This window comes from Topomyia yanbarensis, chromosome 2 (genome assembly GCF_030247195.1).
Source record: "Topomyia yanbarensis strain Yona2022 chromosome 2, ASM3024719v1, whole genome shotgun sequence".
In the NCBI taxonomy this organism is placed as follows: Eukaryota; Metazoa; Arthropoda; class Insecta; order Diptera; family Culicidae; genus Topomyia; species Topomyia yanbarensis.
In genome coordinates, this window is record NC_080671.1 from 24,643,590 (window position 1) to 24,667,534 (window position 23,945).

The 23,945-nt window shown below is 38.7% G+C and overlaps 4 protein-coding genes across 5 annotated transcripts in view; 3 read left to right on the forward strand and 1 right to left on the reverse strand.

Annotated features, from left to right (window-relative positions):
• The window catches only part of LOC131678416 (CUGBP Elav-like family member 2), a 1,026,317-nt gene that overhangs the window by 949,440 nt on the left and 52,932 nt on the right, over positions 1 to 23,945 (reverse strand). The gene's annotated exons all lie outside the window — the stretch shown is intronic.
• On the forward strand, positions 12,291 to 13,964 carry LOC131679357 (uncharacterized). The gene has a single exon (XM_058960071.1). It carries the CDS (start codon positions 12,291 to 12,293, stop codon positions 13,962 to 13,964), a length of 1,674 nt encoding a protein of 557 aa, XP_058816054.1.
• On the forward strand, positions 14,713 to 16,995 carry LOC131679358 (uncharacterized). The gene has a single exon (XM_058960072.1). The coding sequence runs from the start codon at positions 14,713 to 14,715 to the stop codon at positions 16,993 to 16,995; it is 2,283 nt and encodes a 760-aa protein (XP_058816055.1).
• Positions 17,087 to 18,949, forward strand: LOC131679359 (uncharacterized). The gene has a single exon (XM_058960073.1). The coding sequence runs from the start codon at positions 17,087 to 17,089 to the stop codon at positions 18,947 to 18,949; it is 1,863 nt and encodes a 620-aa protein (XP_058816056.1).

Sequence of the window (23,945 nt, forward strand, 5' to 3'; positions counted from 1 at the left end):
GTTTTTCGATATGTTGTTTACTTTCTGAGATATGGCTGATTTTGTCAAAACACAGCAGGTTTTTAGCAAATAACTATCGAAAAAACAATGCTGTTGCGCATAAATAGAAAGCTTGTAAAAATACCTTTCTAACAAGCTATAGTTTGTCAAAATACATTCACGAGTGGCGGAGATATTAAATATTTTGTATTTTTAAACCTCGCTTACCAATTTTCATAAATTAAAAATGAGACAGAATATTACTCTACCGGATTTTTTAGGGGAAAAACTACACCGATTTTGAATATTGAGGTATGAAAACACATCTACGCGATTCAAGGAATTCAATATTGAAATTTTTTTGTGAATTACCTCTATTATAAATGAACTATTTCTCAAAAATCAATATGTAAGTTCACTTCAAAAACAAAATAATGTGTTCATAGTGAATTTTTTGTTGGATTAGGTGTTGACTTCAATCGTGAGGTAAATGTTGATGGTATATTAATACATAGATCATTAAGTAATTCACGTAGTAGTGAGATAAAAGATTTCTGATTTAGCTATACTCGTGGCATCACCGAAAGCAACTGTATTTTTGAATCCCAAAACTCTAGCGAAAATTAAGCTCTTTTGCAAGATATAGGTTATTTATACTAGTTATGGCGCAAAAATTACTACTTAAATTATTTATAATAAGTATGTAAGGAATCAATATATCGTATTATATACATACAAAAATAAGGTCACGAATTAACCATCATTTGCCATTCCTCACACGCTCCCCCCATCTCACTCTCATTCTCTCTCGCTTCGTGTTCGTGGCCACTGTTGCGACTCACATCTATCTTGCCATTTCTTTATTCATTTCTAGCTTGTGTGATAAGATCGTCTGATAATCTAAAAATTTAATAATGTCCAATCATGTGTACGATGTAATTGTGAAGGTTTTGTCTGCTGTTACCCTATAAATAGTTTTCTGCATTTTCGTGTAGCCACTCGTGTAAACAAGTTTAATGATACATCCTACGTGGCGTTGTCCTGAGAAAATTTTCAAAATATTTGCATTATGAAAAAACTAACTATTTTCAAATCTTCACACCCTCAAGATGAAAGAGGTATCCCTGCGAAACGTTGCACTATGGATAGAGAGGTGACCATCGAAAACTACATCAACTCAAATTTAATTCAGTTCTATTCAAAGCTTGTATGTATACTATAATTAAGGAAATTCATGGTTATCTCAGAAAAAACATTTGGATTAACTTGGTCATATAAATGTTCGGCGATGTAAATTTTCAAAAGAGACATTCCACGTGCCATATTTAAACTCTTCGTATCTCTATTGAGTTTTGAATGACATGCTCAAATATGTCCTGTGATGCACATTCATTGTATTCAATTCGTTGTATTGGTATGAACTTTCACGAAAAATAACGGATCAAAGACCAAAAATATCCACGAATTGGATCCGGGAAAAGAAGTCCCTCAAAGTCCATACTCTCGATGGGGGATGCAAGTACAATGTGCCTTCTAATTTATCGTCGTCCATATCTGCTCTATGCTGAGTACACTTCAATGCGGCATCGGATAATTCCGCACACGCATCGTTTGAGTTTTCCAAATGAAATAGTAAAATAAATTAGCGTAAATCAAATTAGTGAGAATTACAATCAGAGTTTATCCATTGGATAGATAGTTGATCTGACTACATTTTTGCCATCCTGATGGTTTGAACCATTTCTTTTTCACAGTATTGATTTGAATAGGACTTATTTATCCATATTCCCTGAACGGGAATTCCGAACGAAACATTATGTAAGTTATAAGGATGACTGGAAAGAGACTGCATTATTATCAACTGAATGCACGGCATTTATGCTATCGACAAAGCACTATTTATTTCAATGCAAATGAAAACTTTGAAATATCTACCTGTCTCATCCACGAATTGCATTCTCCCTCTGTCTCTCTCTCTCTCTCTGTTTAAGCGGATTGAAAGCACATGTGACCTTGTCTCACTTTACTATATTCAATTGCGCTTTAAAATACTGGACCATCAAATTCTATTCCGTACAATAAAAAACAAATTTTCGGGAATATGTGACCAAAAAGTAAACTTTGAATTCCAAAGCAAATTGATTGTTCCAGGTTCCTGATGACTAATTACGGGTCATCAATAAAGTAGAAACGCCAGATAATCTTCAAACGTCGCCGTCAAGTAAAGAAGCAGGAATACGAAACGACTAAAACAAAAAAAAAACCTTTTTTAATCCACCTAGAGGTGCAATTGTGCCTTTCTCATTTCTCCAAACTATGATTTAATAGCTGGTTCGTACAATATAACATTATGGAAATGTCTTCCATTCTTATTACACTTGGTATGTATATATAAGAGCACCTTTTTGCATTCATCGCGGTATCGGTTTGAATCGGAGTTTTCTATGTGATCGCACTCCACAACCCGTAACTCCGGAACCGGAAGTCGGATGGAGATGGAATTTAATATCAGTTTCCGGGGACGCAACACCTTTCATTTGAAACTAAGTTGATCAAATCGGTCCAGCCATTTTCGAGAAACCAATATAACCGTTATTCTGAATTTGGATGCTTCCGGATCCGTCGATGGTGGCCAGTGCGGCCAAAGAGAGTTTGAATGACTGTTGGTGACCTAGATCTACAAATTCAACAGTTGTGTTTACATTTTGGAAAAAATTTCACCTTTTTACATTCATCGCAGAATTCGTTAGAATCGGGATGTGCTGCGTGATCGTGCGTATCACCCTGTAATTCAGGAACCAGAACTCGGATCCACACAAAATTCAACAGCAGCTGATGGACCTTTCATTTAAAATTAAGTTTGTCAAAATCGGTTCAGAAAATTCCGAGAAACCGATGTGGACAAATCAACAAATTTTGTTTTGTAACCATACTCTTCAACTCGTAATCCGGAACAAGATGTTGGTTGAAAATGAAATTCAATAGCAACCTATGGGAATATTATACCTTTCATTTGAATCTTAGTTTGTAAAAATCCGAGAAACCGATGTGGACCTTTTGTTAACAAATCCGCACATACACACACATATACATACATACATACATACATACACAGAGATATTTTGCGATCTCGGCGAACTGAGTCGAATATTATATGAGACTCGGCCCTCCGGGCCTCGGTTAGAAAGTCGGTTTTTGGAGCAATTGCATAACCTTTCTATATGAGAAAGGCAAAAGAATAATATTTAATTAGCTTAATCAGCATGAGTTCAATGTTATCTTCATGTGATTATATTTTGAAATGTTGGTGAAATGGGTTTGAAAGTGGAGGGAATGGGGGTTAGTAGAGTGGGAGTGGAGGATGCGTCAGAAATCCTTCATCTTATTTCGTTATACGGGGTGGATGAAGGAAATGCGGGCGTGAGGGTGGTCCAAAGGGAGGGGAGTGATGAAGGAGGGAGGTGTAAGGGCAAGGCAGGGAGGGGGAGGTGCGGCGACGCAATACTCAACTGCATATATTGCCTTCCATTTGAGAGTTGGTTTGAGAAAATCGGTTCAGTCATCACCGAAGAACCGATGTGACTTTATTTGTGGAATATGCCCGGAATTCCGGACTTCCGAAATCGTCGATAGTGGACAATATATTCAAAGAATGTTTGATTGGCAATCAGTTATCTAGATCTGCGATTAGAAGTAATTTGGTGACCATTTCAATAGTTTTTAGCCTCTGAGGTATTACGATTGTACCGATTTATATGGGAAATTCCAGTGTATTCTTACTAACACCCCTGTAACTCCGGAAGCAAGAGTCAGAACCGAATGAAATTCAGCAGCAGTCAATGGTATTACTGTATCTTTCATTTGAAATCAAGTTTGTGAAAATCGGTAGAGAATTCGTTGGGGAATGGGTGTGATATTAGCTTAGGAACTTGGCGGGTTCTCCGGGGGCGTCATAAAACGTCATAGATGGCCAATGTGGTCAAAACTGCTTTGATTGATCATTAGTGATCCAGATCCGCAAACTAGAGTAATGTTACATAAATTTTAATATGTTTTACATCATTTGAACATCATGGTGGTACCAGTTTATATGGGAATTTGCTGTGTGACCGCACTCTTCAACCCGTAACTCCGGAACCGGAAGTCGGATCAACTAAAAATTCAATAGCAGCTTATGGGAGCGTTATACCTTTCAGATGAAACTAAGTTTGCGAAAATCGGTTCAGCCATCTCTGAGAAAATTGTGTGAGTTTAAATGACACACACACATACACACACATACACACACATACATACACACACAGACATTTGCCTATCTCGACGAACTGAATCGAATGGGGTATGACACTCGGCCCTCCGGGCCTCGGTTGAAAAGTCGATTTTTACAGTGATTGCATAGCCTTTCTTTATATGAGAAAGGCAAAAAGGATGGAAGCCCTGGAAAGTCAATTTTATATTAATTAGCCTTTTCTCAGAAGATGGGATTTTCAAAAACATTTCATAACTTTCTGATGCAATGGTTCAAATTCTTACAATCCGGTTTATTCATTTTCTTTATTCAAATCTATTTTTTAACTTTCATTCAGTATCTTTTTATTCATTTTGTTCATCTGCCATTTTTATCTATTTTATTCATTTCATTCTTTGGATTCACTCTGACCAGTTTATTCTTTTCGTGCATTTTACTCATATCATTCATTTAGCTTATTTTATTCACTGTTTTCATTCTATGCATTCCATTCATTTTTTCCAGTCGTATATTTGTTCAGTTTTTTCATTTTAATAATCTATTTTTTCAGTTTTATTAATTTCATCCAAATAATTTATTTGACACAATTTATTTCTAACCTTTTAACATCGTTTAATTTTTCATTACAATTTATTCTGCTCATTTTCTTCTTTTTATTCATTTTATCAATTCAGTTCATTTTGTTTATTTGATTCGTTTGTTTTATTTATTCATTTCGTTTATTATTTATCTTTTTCATTTTGTTTATTCCATTCATTTTATTCGCTTGATCCATTTCATTCATTTGATTCATTTGATTTATTTAATTCATTTACATTTGACGAGCTAATCTAATTTGAATGGTGTATTTTATAATTTTGATTTGTATTATTCATTCTACTCAATTTATGAATTTTAACACCTTATTATTTTATTTTTCGCTTTACTATTTTATTTCGTTTCATTTTAATGATTTTGTATAATTTATTCAGTTTATTCGAAATTTATTTCGTACAGTACTTGAAACTGTTTTCATCCCACCTCTAGTTGCCTGCATGAGCTCGGCAAACTAATGAATTATCCAACAGTGATATGTGTAAGAAATGTCTCATCTCACTGCTAGGTGGATTAATTCGGTTTTTCCAAAAAGTCATTTTATACGATATTTTCCGCTCATTGCAAATGCTTTGAAATTTGATACAAGGACATGATATAGCTAATTAATCTCCGAAAAGAAAGAAGATTTTTAAGTGAAGTAATAAGACGCGTATTCAATATCCGATGGAGATATAATTAAATTTAATGTATTCATTTTTATTTGCACATTGTAAATATTAAAAGCTCTACGGCTCAGTTAAGCTAACGCATTGAAATTGCAACTATTGCCATCTTGAATAGGCTCGGATTCGAAAAATTAGTTATGGAATTTGCGTTTCGACTTTGTCTCATCAGAATCCGACACTAACTTAGTGACAGGATTAAACTAACGCCGGTGTGACGGTAGCTCCAAAAATCGAAAAAAATAGTTTTACCAAAATTGTTCTTCACTGAAGAGAAATACAGCATTGTCGGATTTGGTAGATCATTACTAAATTGGCTTCAGTGGAGATAGTGGACATTGTACCACTTCTCTTATCACAATTAGCTCTTCTCAAAGTCACAGTTATTTATATTCATAAACTGGTGCACAGTGAACAGCGCACAGTTTATGAATATAAATAACGCGGCCAAAATTAAAAATATGAAATTCAATTTTTTTATGGTCCTGAATAGTTGAATTAATAACTTGCGAAAGATTGTGGTATTTGAAGATCTCTAAATATTTTTTGGATGTTGAAATCTGATTAGAAATGAGGGTATTTTCAGGTTTCGAGCTCATTTAACACTTCTAACTCATAATTGAATTTAGAACATATTAATCGCAAGTAAATTCCCAATATCATGCATACTACCTTAATGTGCAACGAAAATGAACTTTGGATTAAGAAATACTTGAAAATTGGGAAATGTTAGCATTTTATGATAAAGAATACAGTCTTAATATACAACCTTGAATATTCATCATAAATTTTATACAAGAACGTTGCATTTATTTCCGACTAAAAGTTCATATGTAGTGCGTATCCCTTCCGAAGGAAGAGGTGGCCACAGATTTTTCATCTAAAAAATTCTCAACGATCTCCGGTGGGATTGAGCTCAGTTCCACTGGGTCACGCTTATCAAGCATCCATCAGTGTCATATATTCGGTGCCGGTTGTGTTTCATTCTTTCATTTAACTTGTGATTATTTAAAATTTTGAGCGAACGTAATCCTGAAACCTCGCATAAAATATTTCATATTAACTTTGGGTTTGTTTTTAATGATTTTTCCCTTTTCGGATTGATCATGTAGATTCTTGATTTATTCTTCAACAAAGTAGTATTGTGTTCCAAGTGGTCTTGGAAGTTCTTATTCTGTCTCTTCCTAAACTGATCATTATACCGTATTACAACATCGTAATCTGTTTGAGTTGGTATTGTCAATATTTACCAGTTGATTGACTGATTCAAGCGAAACTTTCTGCATTCGTTTATGACACAGTTAAATCTCAATTGGCATAGGTAATATCTGTCAAAGTTGACCACTACATTCAGGGTCGTTCTGGCACCGGTATAAAAATCAAAAAACTTCCAAACCGTTCATTTTAGAGAATTTATGTCAGAATACTTTTGGAAATTAAATTACCTTTCTTTTAAAGCAAAATGTAACTAGAGTGGTCCTCTCGAACATTCTTTTCGAAAAAATATTTTTCAATCTAAATGGTATAGGAAGGTACTTAATTCAGCGAAGCTGTAGAAAAATGTTTTTCAAGTAACATTTCCAAACGCATCAAAGTTATAGCACTACCGGTTTTCATCGCATAATTATTTTTCTTCTTTAACTTAGGGTGTTTCTGAAGAAGCCAGTTATTAAACTATAACTTTTTCAATAGTTACTCTATCTTCATACTCCCTATGAAGTAATTTTAGTACATTTCATTGCGCATATTTCTGTTGAAGAATATGAATCGATATCATTTTTCGTTATCGAGTTACGGTCATTTCTTAGAATAAAAATTATAGTTTTCCATGACTTATAACTCAGAAGGTTACAAAAAGTAGCAGTTAAATTGTTACTTTTTTTTCAAAACTGCATCAAAAATACTATAAAATGTATCAAAAATTTTTCATTTTTTGTCTTTCAATTCCAAATAAAAACAACAACACTACGAGTCGTGACAGTTTAATTGGTATCAATCCCATTGATGAATCGAATCGCAGTAGCCGACGACTGCTTTGATGAACGCGTGTAGTGCTTTGTATTATTAGTGCCGTTAAAATGGATAAAAGAAAATAGTTCGATCTCTGGAAAATGACCAAAGGTGAAAATAAAAATAAAGTTAAAGTTGTGTTTGAGGAAATAATAAAATCATTTGATGTGGGAGAAAATTAAAAAAAGAATTTTGCTCAGAATGCAAAAGCTGTAGCAATTAAAACATGTAAATGTTTCGACAAATTTTGGAAAGACAGTCATCGAATTGAGACGAAATCTCGCTCGATAAAAACTCGAAATTTTTTGAGAAGCCGTTAACAGTTCCTACAAAAGATTCAAAATGCAGTTCAGTATTGATGATGTTGATGATTGTGATTATAATAATTATGAGGATGACGATGATATCTGTGTATTTGAAAAGCTCAAAAAATTATTTAAAAACTCGACTTTTTGATCTGGTAAAGCAGGTGCTAAATGGTGATGACCAGGCCCTTAAAAACAGCCGTAAGCTGATGTCATCTGATCGTGATGTTTATGTCAACATATTTCGCTGAAGGACAAAAAAGGAAAAGTTCATTTTGTGATATTTTATGATATTTTTGATGCACTTTCGGAAGAGTACAAATTCTGCAGAAGAAACATGAGCAATGAAATGTATTAAAATTACTTCATAAAGAGTATGAAGAAAGAGTAACTACTTAAAAAGTTATTGTTTATAAACTGGCTTTTTTCAGAAACACCCTCAGTTAAAGAAGAAAAATAATTATAACATGAAAACCGATAGTGCTATAACTTTGATGCGTTTGAAAATGTTACTTGAAAAACATTTTTCTACAACTTCGCTGCAGTTAGTACCTTCCTATACCATTTAGCTCGAAAAATAATTTTTCGAAAAGAATGTTCGAGAGGACTACCCTAGTTACATATTGCCTTAAAATTTATTTTAATTTCCAAAAGTATTCTCTCGGACATAATTTCTCTAAAATGAACGGTTTGGAAGTTGTTGATTTTTGTACCGAAAAACCGCTCTTGTGACCTATAGTACCTTGTCTAGGTTTCAGTTTTGTACCCTTTTGGTGTTTGGTGGTACCGGTAGCACCGGTAAAATACCGGTACCGGAACATAAAATAACACCTGAGCAAAATAACATGGTAAAAATATGTTTTTATTGGTAAGGGGCCATACACAAATGACGTAGCTCTTTCGGGGATATTCAAACCCCCCCTCTTTCCACCTCTTAAAATTTGGACACAAATTTCGAATCTCCTCCTTGGAAACAACGTATCTTCTGCCAAGCAGAATAGAAAAATATCTACCGTTTTGTATGATTTCAGAAAAGTTTGAAGAGTACCGCTTTCACCAACATTTATATGCGGGTCGTAAGATTGTGTATAAGGGGACAAAATCAATCTGTTTAAAATATGCTTGGATTTTTGACGTAGGATTACGTCTTTGTTTTCGATATGGGGGTGAACTTTTCAAATTCAACAAAAATGGTATGTAACGAAAAGTGGTCCAATTTTAAACGCTTATAATTCAGCCATCTTACGGTAAATTTTCAATTTTTTTTGCGCATATCGCTCAGAAATACTTCTAAGAATAGATTCCAATACATAAACCCAAAGATTTTTGATATCATGGCATTAAAATTTTAAATAATGTTCAACATAGTCAAAATACCACGCATTTGCACAGAGAAGGCTGCGCTTCCCTAGTCTGGCACGACAGATTTATGTACCTAACGCGCAACAGTTCTATGAATGACGTCATCATCGACTATTTAAAGAGCAGATTTGGTTGGGCAACCTCAGTTGCCTCTTGGACGGCAGGCAGAGCAGGCAATTCGTGTACGGATACGATGTACTGGCACAGCTTTTTGATTCAAGCACGGTACACCGTTCGCTTGGGTTTATTGTTTGAGGCGAATGTGTAGGTATATCCAAGTGTTGCGTGTATGATAGAAATCTGAGCTTTCGTTGCGCGAAGCAAAAGCTTTCGTTTATTCTTTGTGTTGTCATCTCTATGACAGGCTAAGGAGACGAAAACTTTTTAGCAACAAATTCACGCGAATGGATAGAAGAAAGTTCAACGAAGGTTTATTATTTACGTTTCATCAATTTATTGATTCCACGAGATTCATTTTCACTCAACCTATCCCACTTTGATTCTACCAATTCATAGGTACTACAAAGCCTATTTATGAATGGATGCACTGTTAGTTAAAAAATCGCTGCAAAAATGCATCTAAGTCCTTCCATAAAACTATTTTCGATTCTTGTATATGTTTTGCTTCGATATATGATTAAGACCACTGCATTCGCTACATTTATGTGTACTTTAGAAAAATTACAATAACGGCAAAATAAAACTATAAAGCTTGTCCTATACAAGAACTGTGACTGTATTGTCTAAAACATGATTTTTAAGTATCGGTCTGGTTGTTTACCGCTCACAATAGAAAACCTTTTAAAATTTTAAAGCAGTTCCAGATATTAGTTCGGTTTTCCATCGCATTTTCTGTCTGCTTTCTTTAATCGGATTCGATCGCCCATTGTAAATAAAATGACCTGATGAGCAAGATGGTTTCATGAGGGTTCATGAAGTGAACTGTAGAAAGAAATATGTTTGATTAATTATTAATCCAAATGTAATAAGAAATTAAATATTTCACGTATTGCAGTCCTACGTCTGCAATTCGTACAACTCCATAGGGCTATCCCTTGTAGTTTTTTTGTTTGTGGCGTTTGACAATTGTTTATACAGTTCACTGCTCCACTGCCCCTGATGATGAAAGTGTGTCGAAAAAAATCATTTACTACAGATTTGTTACTTATCCACTGCACAAACAGTACAGTAGTGAAACGGGTCTCTACTGCCAGAATTACCATTGCGATTGATTCTAAACAAACTAGAATTAAACCAAATGTGCGGTGGGTGTAACTGTTCCAAAAGGTTGTAAAGACGTCAGAAATTCAGCCGAGGCTAGAATTTCGACTACCTTTTCCAAGCAATTGGACTCTTGTGGAAATTCGCGGAGAATTGTATTGTGCATAGTAAAATTTGAGCAGATTCTAGTACTGCAAGAAAAGCAACTATTTTGATCGAAGCAAGTTTCTCATGTTTCTTGAACCCAACAGTTTTAAGGAAAAATAGTTATGAAACCCCATATGCACTAGGAAAAAGTTGGGCATAAAAGGATTAAAGAAATAATGTCGAAATAACAAGTGGAATCAATTATTTGAAGAAACTTTTTGCTGTGTATTTTCAGAAGTTTATATTGTGAGAATCACATGCAAATCACATATAATCAAACAACGCTGATCACAAACTCAGATCAAATCCCTATGTGCTCTATTCGCATCGAGGTTAGGTATTAAGATGGTGTTCGTTTTTTTTATAGATTAATATTAAAAAGCAAAATTAGTACAAGCGTGATTTAGGCCGCAAAATTATTTTGTCGGTATACATCGAGTAATGGTAACCAACCCAAAATCAATTCAACCATGCTAGCTTTAAATTCATAAACTTATTGAAAGGTCATTGTAAATAATTTTAAATTGATAAAATAAATTCGTCATCAAAAGCTTTGTATAGTACCGAAAATATTGGTACTTATCTGTATTCAGTACTGGTATTTCAGTACCAACAATGGGTCGGTATTCCCGGGATTTTTGATACTGATACTACCGGTACCGAAACCCTTATTGCGATGCGGCTTATCTGCATAATCGAAACCTAGGAACGGAAGCCGTCCCAAACCGCTGATAATTCGCCGGACGAGGTAGTTGCCATACGTCGAATAAAAATCGGTGACCACTTTTTTGCTGAACTATCGTCTGTTTCGTCTTTTAATTCCTTATATCTCCCGTAAGTTAAAGGAGATAGCCTTTTTAACTTTTCACTTTGCGTCGAGCTATTCCAAAGATCTGACCCAGAAATATTCCGTTGTGATGCAAATCACGACAGTGCGCTCAAACCAGCTCAACAAGCAAATGATATTACTAATGACATGTATTATAAATAGCTACCGTGTCTACATTCCCGCCTACAAAGTAGAGATCGACGGCGTAAGTTCCGCCTAGTTTCAATGCTATTTAAATGTCACTTTTGGTAGTGTTACGAAACCACAGGGCAGATTCGTTCAACAGACAGATGAGTTCAGTTCAGTACCACCCGGTGCTGTCAATTCGAGCAAACATAAATGTCAGTTGCGCAAACGTCAGAACATACCCTCGTGTGCTGGACTGTCAGATGGAGCATAGATTTCACACGAGGAGTTAAGTGGTCGAAGATCTGAAAGCTCTATAAAATAATATAGTCTGCAATTAAAACTTATTTCTACAATTACTTAAATACTAGTTAAAGGAGTGAATTTGTGATTAAACTAGGTAACTATAATTTAACATGCATACAACTTAAAAACTATGTGAATATTTATGCATAAATTGTTATAGATACTAAAGCTAACAGTACGGTTAATTGGCTAGTCTATGCTAGTTATCACAGATTTGCAAAACAAGTAAGTTCTATTCATTTAAATCTAGCTTAAAACTAATGAATTTGTTAAACCTAGAACAGTACAGACACCCATAAAAAAGAAGACTTTGTTTCGGAAAAGCGCGGAAGAAGCAAACGAAAATGTAAGCTAACCTATATTTAAAACAGTATGCAATCTAATATAATAAATTACAGCTTTGAAGCTGCGTGTAAGCTGCTATCAGGACGTGTATTCTTCCCAATCCGAACAATCTTCAAAGATTTTCTGGTGAACACAGTTCCTGGAAGAGGGAGATGGATTTGACGAAACATTGTGCCAAGTGTGATCGACCGGACTCGGCGGATAATTTAGTCGGATGCGACTCTTGTGAGACGTGGATGCACTTTGGGTGTGCGGGAGTGACGGATTCCATCTCCGAGGTTAATCGCAGTTGGAAATGCGAGCAGTGCCGGGAGGAAGATTCAATATTGCAGTCGGTCAGTCGTATGTCTTCTAGCAAGCACTCGTCTAGAATAGACCTCAATCTAAGGATGATCGAGGAAGAGAAGGCCATGAGAATGCGAAGAATTCTGGAAGAAGAAGCAGCTCAAGCTGCAACCAGGAAAAAGCTAGCGGATGAGGAGGAGAAGTTTCTAAAGAAGAAGTATAAACTTCTCGCGGATGAGGAAAATTCAGAGGATGGAGCCAGTAGGACATCAAGACTGAGCAGTCGAGCTAGTCTAGATAAGGTACGATCGTGGCTTGGAAAGCAGGAAGTCGACACAGCACGTCGAGTGAAAGTAGTGTCATCCAGTAGCACCTTGCCGAGAACCGTAGTTACAGAAGCAGTTCAGCAGTCTATAATCCCAGCACTCATCACCTCTAGCCCGAAGGCGTCAAACGTTCCTGCTCTTGCAACCTCGAGCCCTGTGTCAACTTCTACACCAAGTTCGGTAAAGTGCTCCGTAGCAATGAATGCACCTGAAGGTCCAGTTCCAGTAAGATCAAAAGGTGACTTCGTATCCCACACCGAAATTATTTTAGACGTTCCCGGGAGACCTCTGGTAAGTTCGTCATTGGTGACTAGATGCAACTCCTACGTCGGAGTCAATAAACTCGTTGCGATAAATGACAACAGTGGATCGCGGAAGATCAACAATAGTGCTCCGCCTTCGGTAATCGACCTTCCCCCTTTATCGGGTCGTAACCAAGTACCAGAGGCAATAGTAAACAGCATCCCCTCCATACTCATGAGTAGGGCATCGGAATGTGGTGATAACATTGTCACATATTCCTCTAGTAGTAGGCTAGTGTTTCACGATAGCATAGTAGGTAAAAGTGTACCACAAGTATCCTCCCTCAATTATGGGTATACACCTATGTCTAACTATAATCCCACATTGTCAACAACAACCTCAGTGCTGAATCAATTGCACACTACAAATATTCCGACACATAACAGTATCGTCGCCCCTCCGCACGTTGCAACTAACCCATCATTGTCATTTCTCACTGGTAGTCAGGGTTACTCGGTTGGAGGGTGTTCAGTTACTTTCCAACATCCCAGTTTATCAGTGCCTTTAGTACACTCCCGACCAACGTTAAGTTCCATTTGTCAACCAACGTGGATCAATAGCAATATCGCCAGTACCACCGTGAGTGGAATGCAATCGTTAAATATAAATATCCCGGTCTCAACGCAGAGAGAAGGAACGTATTTCAATAATGGGGGTGTGTTAGTAAGTACGAGTGCGTTGGTACCACCTGTGTCCAGTACCACTGCACCTCAGTTTGTGATTCCGGGTACCCAACTACCGATGCCAGCCGGACCATTCGGTGCTCCCTCCATTGACCAACGGCCTCAACAACAGCCTGCTATACCAGTTCGAAGCGGGCCATCTAGCGAGCAAATGGCTGCCAGAGAAAGTGTTGCCGCGGGAGTTGCCAAACTTTTCAGGCGACCCTCAAGATTGGCCGCTATTCTATAGCTCATTCTGTAACTCTACGGAAACATGTGGATACACTGATTCGGAGAACTTAGCTCGACTACAGCGTTGTTTGAAGGGCAACGCGTTGGAAGCAGTTAGAAGCCGGTTGCTGATGCCGCAGTCGGTGCCTTTCGTAATTGATATATTACGGCGCTTGTACGGTCGACCAGAAATTCTGATACATTCTCTCCTCCAAAAGCTACGAACAGTTCCCTCTCCGAAGACTGACAACTTGCAGTCGCAAATAAATTTCGGTCTCGCTGTACAAAATGTCGTGGATCACATGTGTGTTGCTAATCTTTCTGATGATTTGTGGAATCCTACGCTGCTTCACGAGCTAGTCGAGAAACTACCACCGCAAATTAAAATGCAGTGGTCCTACTACAAGAATAAAAGCACCTGCGTCAACCTGGCGACCTTCAGCGCGTTCATGTCTGAGTTAGTGATAATGGCTTCAGATGTTACGCTTCCAGTCGAAGCGCTCAGTATGAACTCGAAACCCATCAAACCGGGAAAAGAGAAACCGAAGCTGTACACACACTCTGAGGGCCCGCAGTAGAGGAATAGTGAATCCGCTGGGAAAAATATGGCAACAGGGGAGCGGGAAAAGAATACTTGTATGTATTGCGCTAGAACCGGTCACGAAATCGCAAACTGCAAGCAATTCAAGGCGCTCGATATCGACGGTAGATGGGAAGTCGTGAAGCAGAAAAAAACTGTGTAGGGGTTGCCTTGTACCACATCGGAAATGGCATGTCGAACCAAAAAGGAGTGTGGTATAAATGGTTGTCGAATATACCACAATAACCTTCTGCACTCAGCAAACGGTTCGGGAAAAGCGGATACAACGAGCGGAGCAGGGAATACGAATATTGTTGTACATCAAAATTTACACAGTTCGATGTCATATTCGTTATTCCGATATTTGCCGGTCACTATACACGGGAATGGCAAGCAAGTCAGTACCTATGCGTTCCTGGATGACGGGTCTAGTTCTACTCTTCTTGAACGCAATATTGCGTCGTCGTTAGGTATCAAGGGTCCAACTGACGGCTTCTGTTTGAGTTGGACTGGAAATATCTCGAGGGAAGAAAAGGAATCTCAGCGTATTAGCGTGGTTATCTGCGGCAATAGCAAGAAGTTTAAACTCCACAATGTGAGAACAGTTCAGCAGCTGCAGTTACCTGCGCAAACGATGTGCTACGACAATCTAGCACGTAGCTATCAACACCTAAAGGGTCTTCCGGTTCAAAGTTACACGGATGCGACTCCAGGTATCATCATTGGCATCGAACATATTCGGCTACTAACTGCGTTGCGAACGCGCGAGGGAAGAGATAACGAACCAGTAGCTACAAAAACGCGTCTGGGTTGGTGTATCTTCGGGAAAAACGACAAGAGCGGCAATTCGATAGTGCAGTTGAATTTACATCTAACAGAAAAGATGAAAAATCATGAGCTGCATCAATGGATGAAACAATTCTTCGCAGTTGAAGAGTCCAGCGTGACAGTTAAACCTGAAGCTGAAGAAGACAAGCGAGTACGACAGATTATGGAAGCTACAATCCGGCGCGTGGACGGTGCCTTCGAGATAGGGCTGTTATGGAAGTATGACCAGTTCTGCTTTCCGGACAGCTACCCGATGGCACTTCGGCGATTGAAAGCGTTGGAAAGAAGGTTAAGTAAGGACCCGATTCTCGGACAACGGGTGAAAGAGCAGATTGTAGAGTACGAATCGAAGGGATACGCCCATCGTATTACGCCAAACGAACTGCGATCTACTGACCCGACAAAGGTCTGGTACTTACCGTTGGGAATAGTACAGAACCCGAAAAAACCTAGCAAGCTACGGCTGATATGGGACGCTAAAGCACGTGTGGCAGGCGTATCATTCAACGACATGCTGTTAAAAGGTCCGGATCTTCTAGTGGATCTGATATCGGTACTGCTGCGATTCAGGCAAGGAAACATAGCAATGGTGGGAGACATAAAAGAGATGTTCCATCAGATCAGGATACGAGATGAAGACAAGCAGTTACAACGGTTCATTTTTCGGCTGCATCCAGAATTAGAACCCCAAATTTTCGTCATGGATGTGGCCACCTTCGGAGCAACCTGCTCGCCAAGTCTAGCGCAGTTTGTAAAAAACAGAAACGCAACGGAGTTTGCTGATTCCTTTCCGAGAGCGGCAAGAGCTATCACCGAGAACCACTACGTGGATGACTTTCTGGACAGTGTAGACACGGAAGAGGAAGCTGTCCGATTAATCACCGAAGTGAAATACGTCCATTCGCAAGCAGGTTTCGAAATTCGTAACTTCGCCTCAAATTCAGTCCGAGTCTTAGAAAAAATCGGAGAGCCGGAGGCACGTCAGCAAATATCCATGAAGCTGGACAAATCGCTTGATTCGGAACGGGTGCTAGGTTTGATCTGGAAACCAACAGAGGATGTCTTCTGCTTTGACCTGAACAGCATGAAGGAAGAAATTAAAGCACTAATCGAAAGTGGAAGTACGCCAACTAAACGCCAAGTCTTGCGAACTGTAATGTCACTCTTCGACCCACTAGGACTGATTGCACACTTCGTCGTACATGGGAAAATTCTCATGCAGCAGATATGGAGAAGTGGAACAGACTGGGATGATCTGATCACAGAAGAATTGCATGGTAAGTGGAGGCATTGGTGTCAGAACATGCAGCATCTAGATGCAGTGAGGGTGCCTCGTTGTTTCTTCAAGGGGGTCAACATTTCCGCTCTCAAAGATGTAGAAGCCCATCTATTCGTGGACGCCAGCGAAGTGGCCTGTGCGGCTGCCTTATATTTTCGACTCATCGATAACGGTAGACCCAGATGTGTTCTAGTAGCTGCAAAAACGAAGGTCGCTCCGTTGAAACCACTATCCATCCCGCGTCTAGAGCTACAAGCGGCGATAATCGGAACAAGGTTGATGGGCTCAGTGTTGAGCTCCCTGGATATCCAGATAACTGAACGATACAGATTCAACAACCGTTCTGTACTGGCTACGATCTGACGCTCGACGATATCATCAATTTGTTGCGTTCCGTGTAGGAGAGATTCTCAGTTCAACGAGCGTAGATGAATGGAATTATGTGCCATCGAAAATGAACATTGCTGATGCGGCCACGAAGTGGAAAGATGGACCAAGTTTCGACCCGAATGGGCCGTGGTACAATGCACCGGAGTTCGTATTCAACGCGCGGGATCGGTGGCCGTCAGAACCCAAGCCGAACAGGGTGGATGTAGAAGCTGAACTACGTACCGTATTTCTTTATCATGGTATGATGCCGCAACCACTGATGGATGTTTCTAGATTCTCAAACTGGAATCGTTTACTGAGAGCGACGGCCTACGTGTTACGAGCCGTGTGCAAGTTCAAGGGTGGAAAGGGATCGCAGTCCAGTATTCTAGTGCAGAAGGAGTTATGCGAGGCTGAAAACCTAATTTGGCAACAGGTACAAGTTGAAACCTATCCAGACGAGTACGCGATTCTGCGGCGTAACCTAGGGGATTCGACAAGCTCACCACCCATCCCGAAGTCCAGCTCACTGTACCGACTATCAGTATTCTTAGATGAAACAGGCATTATTCGGATGAACAGTAGGATCTGCGAAGCACCTACCGTGGTGTATGATGCAAAGTTCCCAATTATATTACCAAGGAAGCACTTCGCTGTTCATCTTCTAGCGGAAAACTACCATCGGAAATTCCTCCACGGAAATGGGGAGACAGTTTGCAACGAGATGCGCCAACGGTTCTTTATACCTGGGCTACGAGTGCTAATTCGTCAGGTATCGAAACAGTGTGTTACCTGTCGCGTTAAAAATGCTGTTCCAGCACCACCTATGATGGCATCCCTACCGGCCGCTCGCGTCACTGGAATGATTCAACCATTTACGCACACTGGCGTAGACTATTTCGGGCCAATACAGGTCAAACAAGGTCGAAACCTGGTGAAAAGATGGGTGGCGTTATTCACTTGCCTCACGATACGCGCTGTACATTTAGAGGTAGTACATAGTCTCTCTACCCAGTCGTGCGTAATGGCCATCAGACGATTTGTGGCTCGCCGTGGTTCTCCAGAAACCTTCTACAGTGACAACGGAACTAACTTCGTGGGAGCGAGCAACATTCTTGAGAAACAGATGCAGGAGATCCAGGAGAATTGTGCGATTACATTTACCAACAGTAAGACGAGCTGGTGTTTCAATCCGCCTTCGGCGCCTCACATGGGCGGCGCTTGGGAGCGCATGGTGCGCTCAGTAAAAACCGCTATGTCTGTCATCGCAGACCATCCACAGCATCCTAGTGACGAAGTTTTGGAAACAGTAGTTGCAGAAGCCGAGTCGATTGTCAACTCTAGGCCATTGACATACATTCCGCTTGAGTCGATGGAAGAAGAGTCACTGACGCCAAACCACTTCCTGTTGTTCGGTACAAAGGGCGTTGCACAACCGGAAACATCAACAAAGGTGGAAGGAAGTGCCTTGCGAGACAGCTGGCGTCTCGCACAATGCTTGGTAAACCACTTCTGGGCCCGCTGGATTCGAGAGTACCTACCAACTTTAACCAGGCGTACAAAGTGGTTTGAACCTACTAAACCGTTGAAAGCAGGAGACCTAGTCATCGTTGTGGAGGAGAGTAAACGGAACGGTTGGTTAAGGGGTAAGATCGTGGACGTTATTAAGGCACCAGATGGACAAGTTCGGCGAGCAGTTGTACAGACGAAGAATGGAGTAATCAATAGACCTGCAGTAAAGCTAGCACTCCTGGATCTTCAGACACCTGGAGACGGTCCGGAACTTCACGGGCAGGGGAATGTTACGAAACCACAGGGCAGATTCGTTCAACAGACAGATGAGTTCAGTTCAGTACCACCCGGTGCTGTCAATTCGAGCAAACATAAATGTCAGTTGCGCAAACGTCAGAACATACCCTCGTGTGCTGGACTGTCAGATGGAGCATAGATTTCACACGAGGAGTTAAGTGGTCGAAGATCTGAAAGCTCTATAAAATAATATAGTCTGCAATTAAAACTTATTTCTACAATTACTTAAATACTAGTTAAAGGAGTGAATTTGTGATTAAACTAGGTAACTATAATTTAACATGCATACAACTTAAAAACTATGTGAATATTTATGCATAAATTGTTATAGATACTAAAGCTAACAGTACGGTTAATTGGCTAGTCTATGCTAGTTATCACAGATTTGCAAAACAAGTAAGTTCTATTCATTTAAATCTAGCTTAAAACTAATGAATTTGTTAAACCTAGAACAGTACAGACACCCATAAAAAAGAAGACTTTGTTTCGGAAAAGCGCGGAAGAAGCAAACGAAAATGTAAGCTAACCTATATTTAAAACAGTATGCAATCTAATATAATAAATTACAGCTTTGAAGCTGCGTGTAAGCTGCTATCAGGACGTGTATTCTTCCCAATCCGAACAGGTAGAATATTCTTTTTTGCTGCTGTTGTGCATTCAAATTGTTGTTTACTAAAAAGACGCCTTTAGAATTTTTTTTAGATGCGGCTTTACAAAATGCTAATGAACTATTTAGCAGAAAAACACCATTCACCACAATGTCTTTGTTCCGAAAGAGTGCGACTCTGATATCCCCTTGTTACTGCACCCAAAAACCGTAGGCAGATGAGATTCCTTGTTAAGGCTACAAATGTTCACTTTGGGACCACCAAATATAACAACTCGAGGAGCGCCAATACAAACCTACGAAAACCGCCTCTGATGTTAGTAAGTCTAGATCAGACGTGGAGTTTCTGGCTCTTTTAGGAACATCATAAATCTCACGTCCAAGTGGAAAAAGTGGCAGCACTGCCAAATCACTCGGACCCCCCCCCCATGATGGTTTTGAATAACTTTTAAAAATTTATTAACTTCCTGTTCAGGAAAATAAATATACTGCAAACCGTTTTGACACATAAAATGTCATTTAGGTTCGGTCACTCTTGAAACAAATCAATAAAGAAACCACGAAACTTTGCGAGGGTGGCTGGAAAGAGATGTATGTCAAGTTGGACGGCTTCTCTGAAGGATCGGTTCACGTTTCGACAAGCTTCGATATTAACAACAGTAGTGAGTAGACAGCAGATGTCGGTCAGCGGGCTAGCAACGGCAGCTAAGGAGGAAAAACACGAAATTGTAGAAAATCGGGATGTCGTTGTCTAGAGAAATTTTATCGCAGATGATTATTCCGTTGGAGTGCCAGCGAAATTGATCGCAAAAATGGGCATCGGTGTAGGGTGAAATACCGCCGCCGAGAAGTTCTCAGCACCAGCTAGCAGATAAATAAGAACGACTAGCACCAAGAAGGATAAGAAACCCGGCGAAGGTGGTTGTAAACAGATGTAAACCCTTATGGTCGACACCTCCTGATCGGTTCATGTCTCAACAGGTGACGATATTTGCAGCAGACCTGAGCAGGTCAGATATATCACGAAGCTGGACAGCAAGTAAGAAAAAGTAGCTATGGATAAAAACATGACGATTAACAAAAAACAAAATAAGCAAGAACACAATCCCTACTAAATCAGTACTTAACAGTTGCCCCGGATGGATGAGAATTGTGAGATACAAGAGGTGTAGGTTTAGTCAGTTGGCTTAACAACTACTACAAACCATTTCGAATCCGACACGAGCCAGCAGTTTTTTAATTTAACTTTTTTCAATGTAACTTTTCGTGCAAACGATGTTCCAGGCAAATATTGAGGCATTAAAACCACATAACGTTGTTGAAGACTGCATGTAAAAATATTGTTGAAGACTGCATGTAAATTTTTTACCTGAAATCGGCGGCGTGGCGCACATCTCTTGTAAAAATACTCATTCGTTTAAGAGTTATTGAAGAATTTTAAATTGTTTTACACCAACTTCAACTGCGTATAAGAGAGAAAGGTGCAAACCAAAATGGACGAGCAGGCACTATTTTTAATGTCCAGACTACGCATAATAAAGGTAAGAAGGTTTGATACGTGGCACTCTAGAACCCTATGAATGGGGTAAGCTCACTTTGTAAGATTTTTTTTACTTTTTCCGTGTTAAAATCAACAAAAAAAATTTTTCGTCTGGTAAAAAATGTTAAAATCTTCAAGAACTTCGAAACGAATAAGTATTTTTACTTCAGGCTTTAACAATATTATATGGTTTTAATGTTACCACATTTGTTTTGAACATGGTTTGCACGAAAAGTTACAGTGGAAAAAGTTATATAAAAAAAAGAATTTAAGGGTGTTGCCATATAAAACGCTTTATAAATCGATAACCTTAAGTCCTATAAGTTCAAATTGTTCAACAAAATTCGTCATTAGGAGGAATTTCTAAAACTTTGTCGAAGATACTAACTTTCTACCTCGTCAGTATAAAAAGTTATTTTTTTTTAGTTTGATCTTAGTAAGCCATGCCTAATTTTAATTGTTATTAAGTTGTGTGGAATATTCTTACGAATAATTCGTCCAAAGATACCTTGTGAATATATTCGATGGTTTGGCCTCTAGTGAATTAAGTTCACGTTTTTGGGGTTTCCGACCACTATGCAGCGGTGTCTTTGATGATTCCTCAATAACAAACGTTTACCCAATTTGTTGAGCTGAGTTCACAGGGCTAGGTCCAGGCCCCAAAAAAAAATCCTCAAACTTTGAGCGTTTCTGTACGTTTCTTTTAAAATAAGCGTTGAAAAATCAAAATCCCCCCACTTCAGAATATTCTGCCCACGAGCCTGACCGTGGAGGAACCCGGTAAACCTTCTGTGGTATAAGGACCGTTGTCAACTTATCAACCTCGATTTTCTGTCTGTTCGTCGAGGGCAGTTTTGATTGCTGGTCTACCTCAATCAAGAATTGATTGCTCTGATGTGCTACAATTTGTGAGCTTTGATGTTCATCGTCGTAGTCATAGATTTCATTCATTTTTAAGAACCTCTCGTGTGCGAACCAATTACGTCAGTAATCAGCGATTCATTAGTATGTACCGACTATTCCATCGTTCGATTGTGATTGATTGGTTTTAAAAACGATTGTGACTAAGTCCCTTCTCTCGATAGTACTAGCTTTAGCACTAGTTTTTTTTCATATAAATGATGTTCTGTTAATTTTATTTAAATCAATGAAAAATATCATTTGAAAATGTATATGTTGACACAAAATATGAGGAAGTATGAAGATAGAGAGATTAGAAGATAAGGAGAGTCGTTGCTCCAATAGGCTTTCTTCTGCTCCAAATAAGCAAAGTGAACAAAATAATTCGGAAAAATGAATTGTAAAGGAAAATTAGACAGAGATTGGTTATAGAAACTAGAAAATAAAGTTAAAATGATAATAAGACACATAGAAATTTGGTAAGAGAAAAAGATAATTGGTAACGGTTCGCTAGAGACCTAGATAATAATAATAACTATAATGAAACCAAACAAAGTGGCGGATCTCTCAGCTGGTCAGCTTCCACCTAATCCTACATTATCTCGCGGCTTTGGAGCTACCATGATAATCTTGTATACGATACTTTTCCGAATTGCATCCTTTTTTAGTTATAATCGGAAATTTACATTTAACAGCTACAGTTTGAACTAAATTCAAGAACATTTTGAAATAAGAGCGTTAGGAGGCAACTGGGGTAACTACAAAACTCTTGCTATTTACTCATGGTACTGTTTTCCTAACTCAAATTTATATCGAATCATTTTCAACTACAAAATGAACTATTTTTCATTGCCTCACTGACAAAAAAAAGCCTACATGTTTCGCCGTGAACCGGAAAACACCAAAAGCAACTACTACCTACCTACCCATCTATTGGGTGGCCAAGATAACGACAACAGTGGCAACCAGCAAGATAAATCACTTGCACTCTCCGTTTCATTTTTCCGGATGCCAGCCCAACCTTCGCTCGGAGTCTATCGTCGTCCTAAAATGCTTCTCGGCGTAACAGTACCGTAGGTATCCCAATATCAAGCAGTAAGATCGCTGCTACATAATTTTTCTTTGCTTATGGCAGTACCTACTCTCCAATGTGTGCTGTAGAATTTTACGAGCCCAACCATCGGTCGTAGATAGCATATATTTAGCGCACATCTTCATCTTTGCTATTTGTTGTGCTATTTAATATAACTTGTACAACCTATAGCTAGTAGGTATATGTTAGTTTGCCGATGCAGCATTCTTTCGGCGATAGAAGGTATTTTTCTCGCTCACTACTACACTGCAGCAGCGGAGTCATGTTATCATACGCCATATGGGCAAGCGATGCTGATCCGTGACCTCCATCAACGTGTCGTGGCCGAGAAGCGAAACATGATGAGAAAGATTTATGTGTTTTCACGCTGTTTGGTAAAGAGGATCTATAACTTTGTTGTTTTGGCCAGTTTCTCCCGTGCGTTCGCTATCTTGTTGTTTAAGCAGTTTAGGAGAAATCCAAAACTGGAGGATACCTGGGAATATAGGCATTGCTGGGACATCTACTATTCATTTTCGTTATTTATTTAAATGTTGAAATCAACGAATATTGATGAAATTTTAATGGTTTACATATTGACGAACTTCGCGCCAACTCGAACAAATGTTGGCAGCACTCTCTCCGATTTTAATGAAATTTTATGTTCATGAGAACTTTGTCACAAAAAGCCACTTTGCATACCTTGTTTTTTCCAAAAATGATCTAGACTGTCTTTTGAAAGGGTCAAACTTTTTTTACCATTTTTTTTCAAATGGCTTTAGTCTAAAAATGACAAATCATACAAAAAAATGTCGTAGGAGTGATTTTCACAAACTTAGTCAAATTTTTGAATAAAAATATTGAAAAAATTCTCCACCAAAAAATCAATTTTAAAAATTTTAAGTCGATTTACAAAAAAAAACCCACGGTGTTTGGTAGAACAATTTTTTTCAAAAAAAATCGGCATCCCTAAAACTTCAGCATGTGATAGAATGGGCTTTTCCCTTTCATTTGAA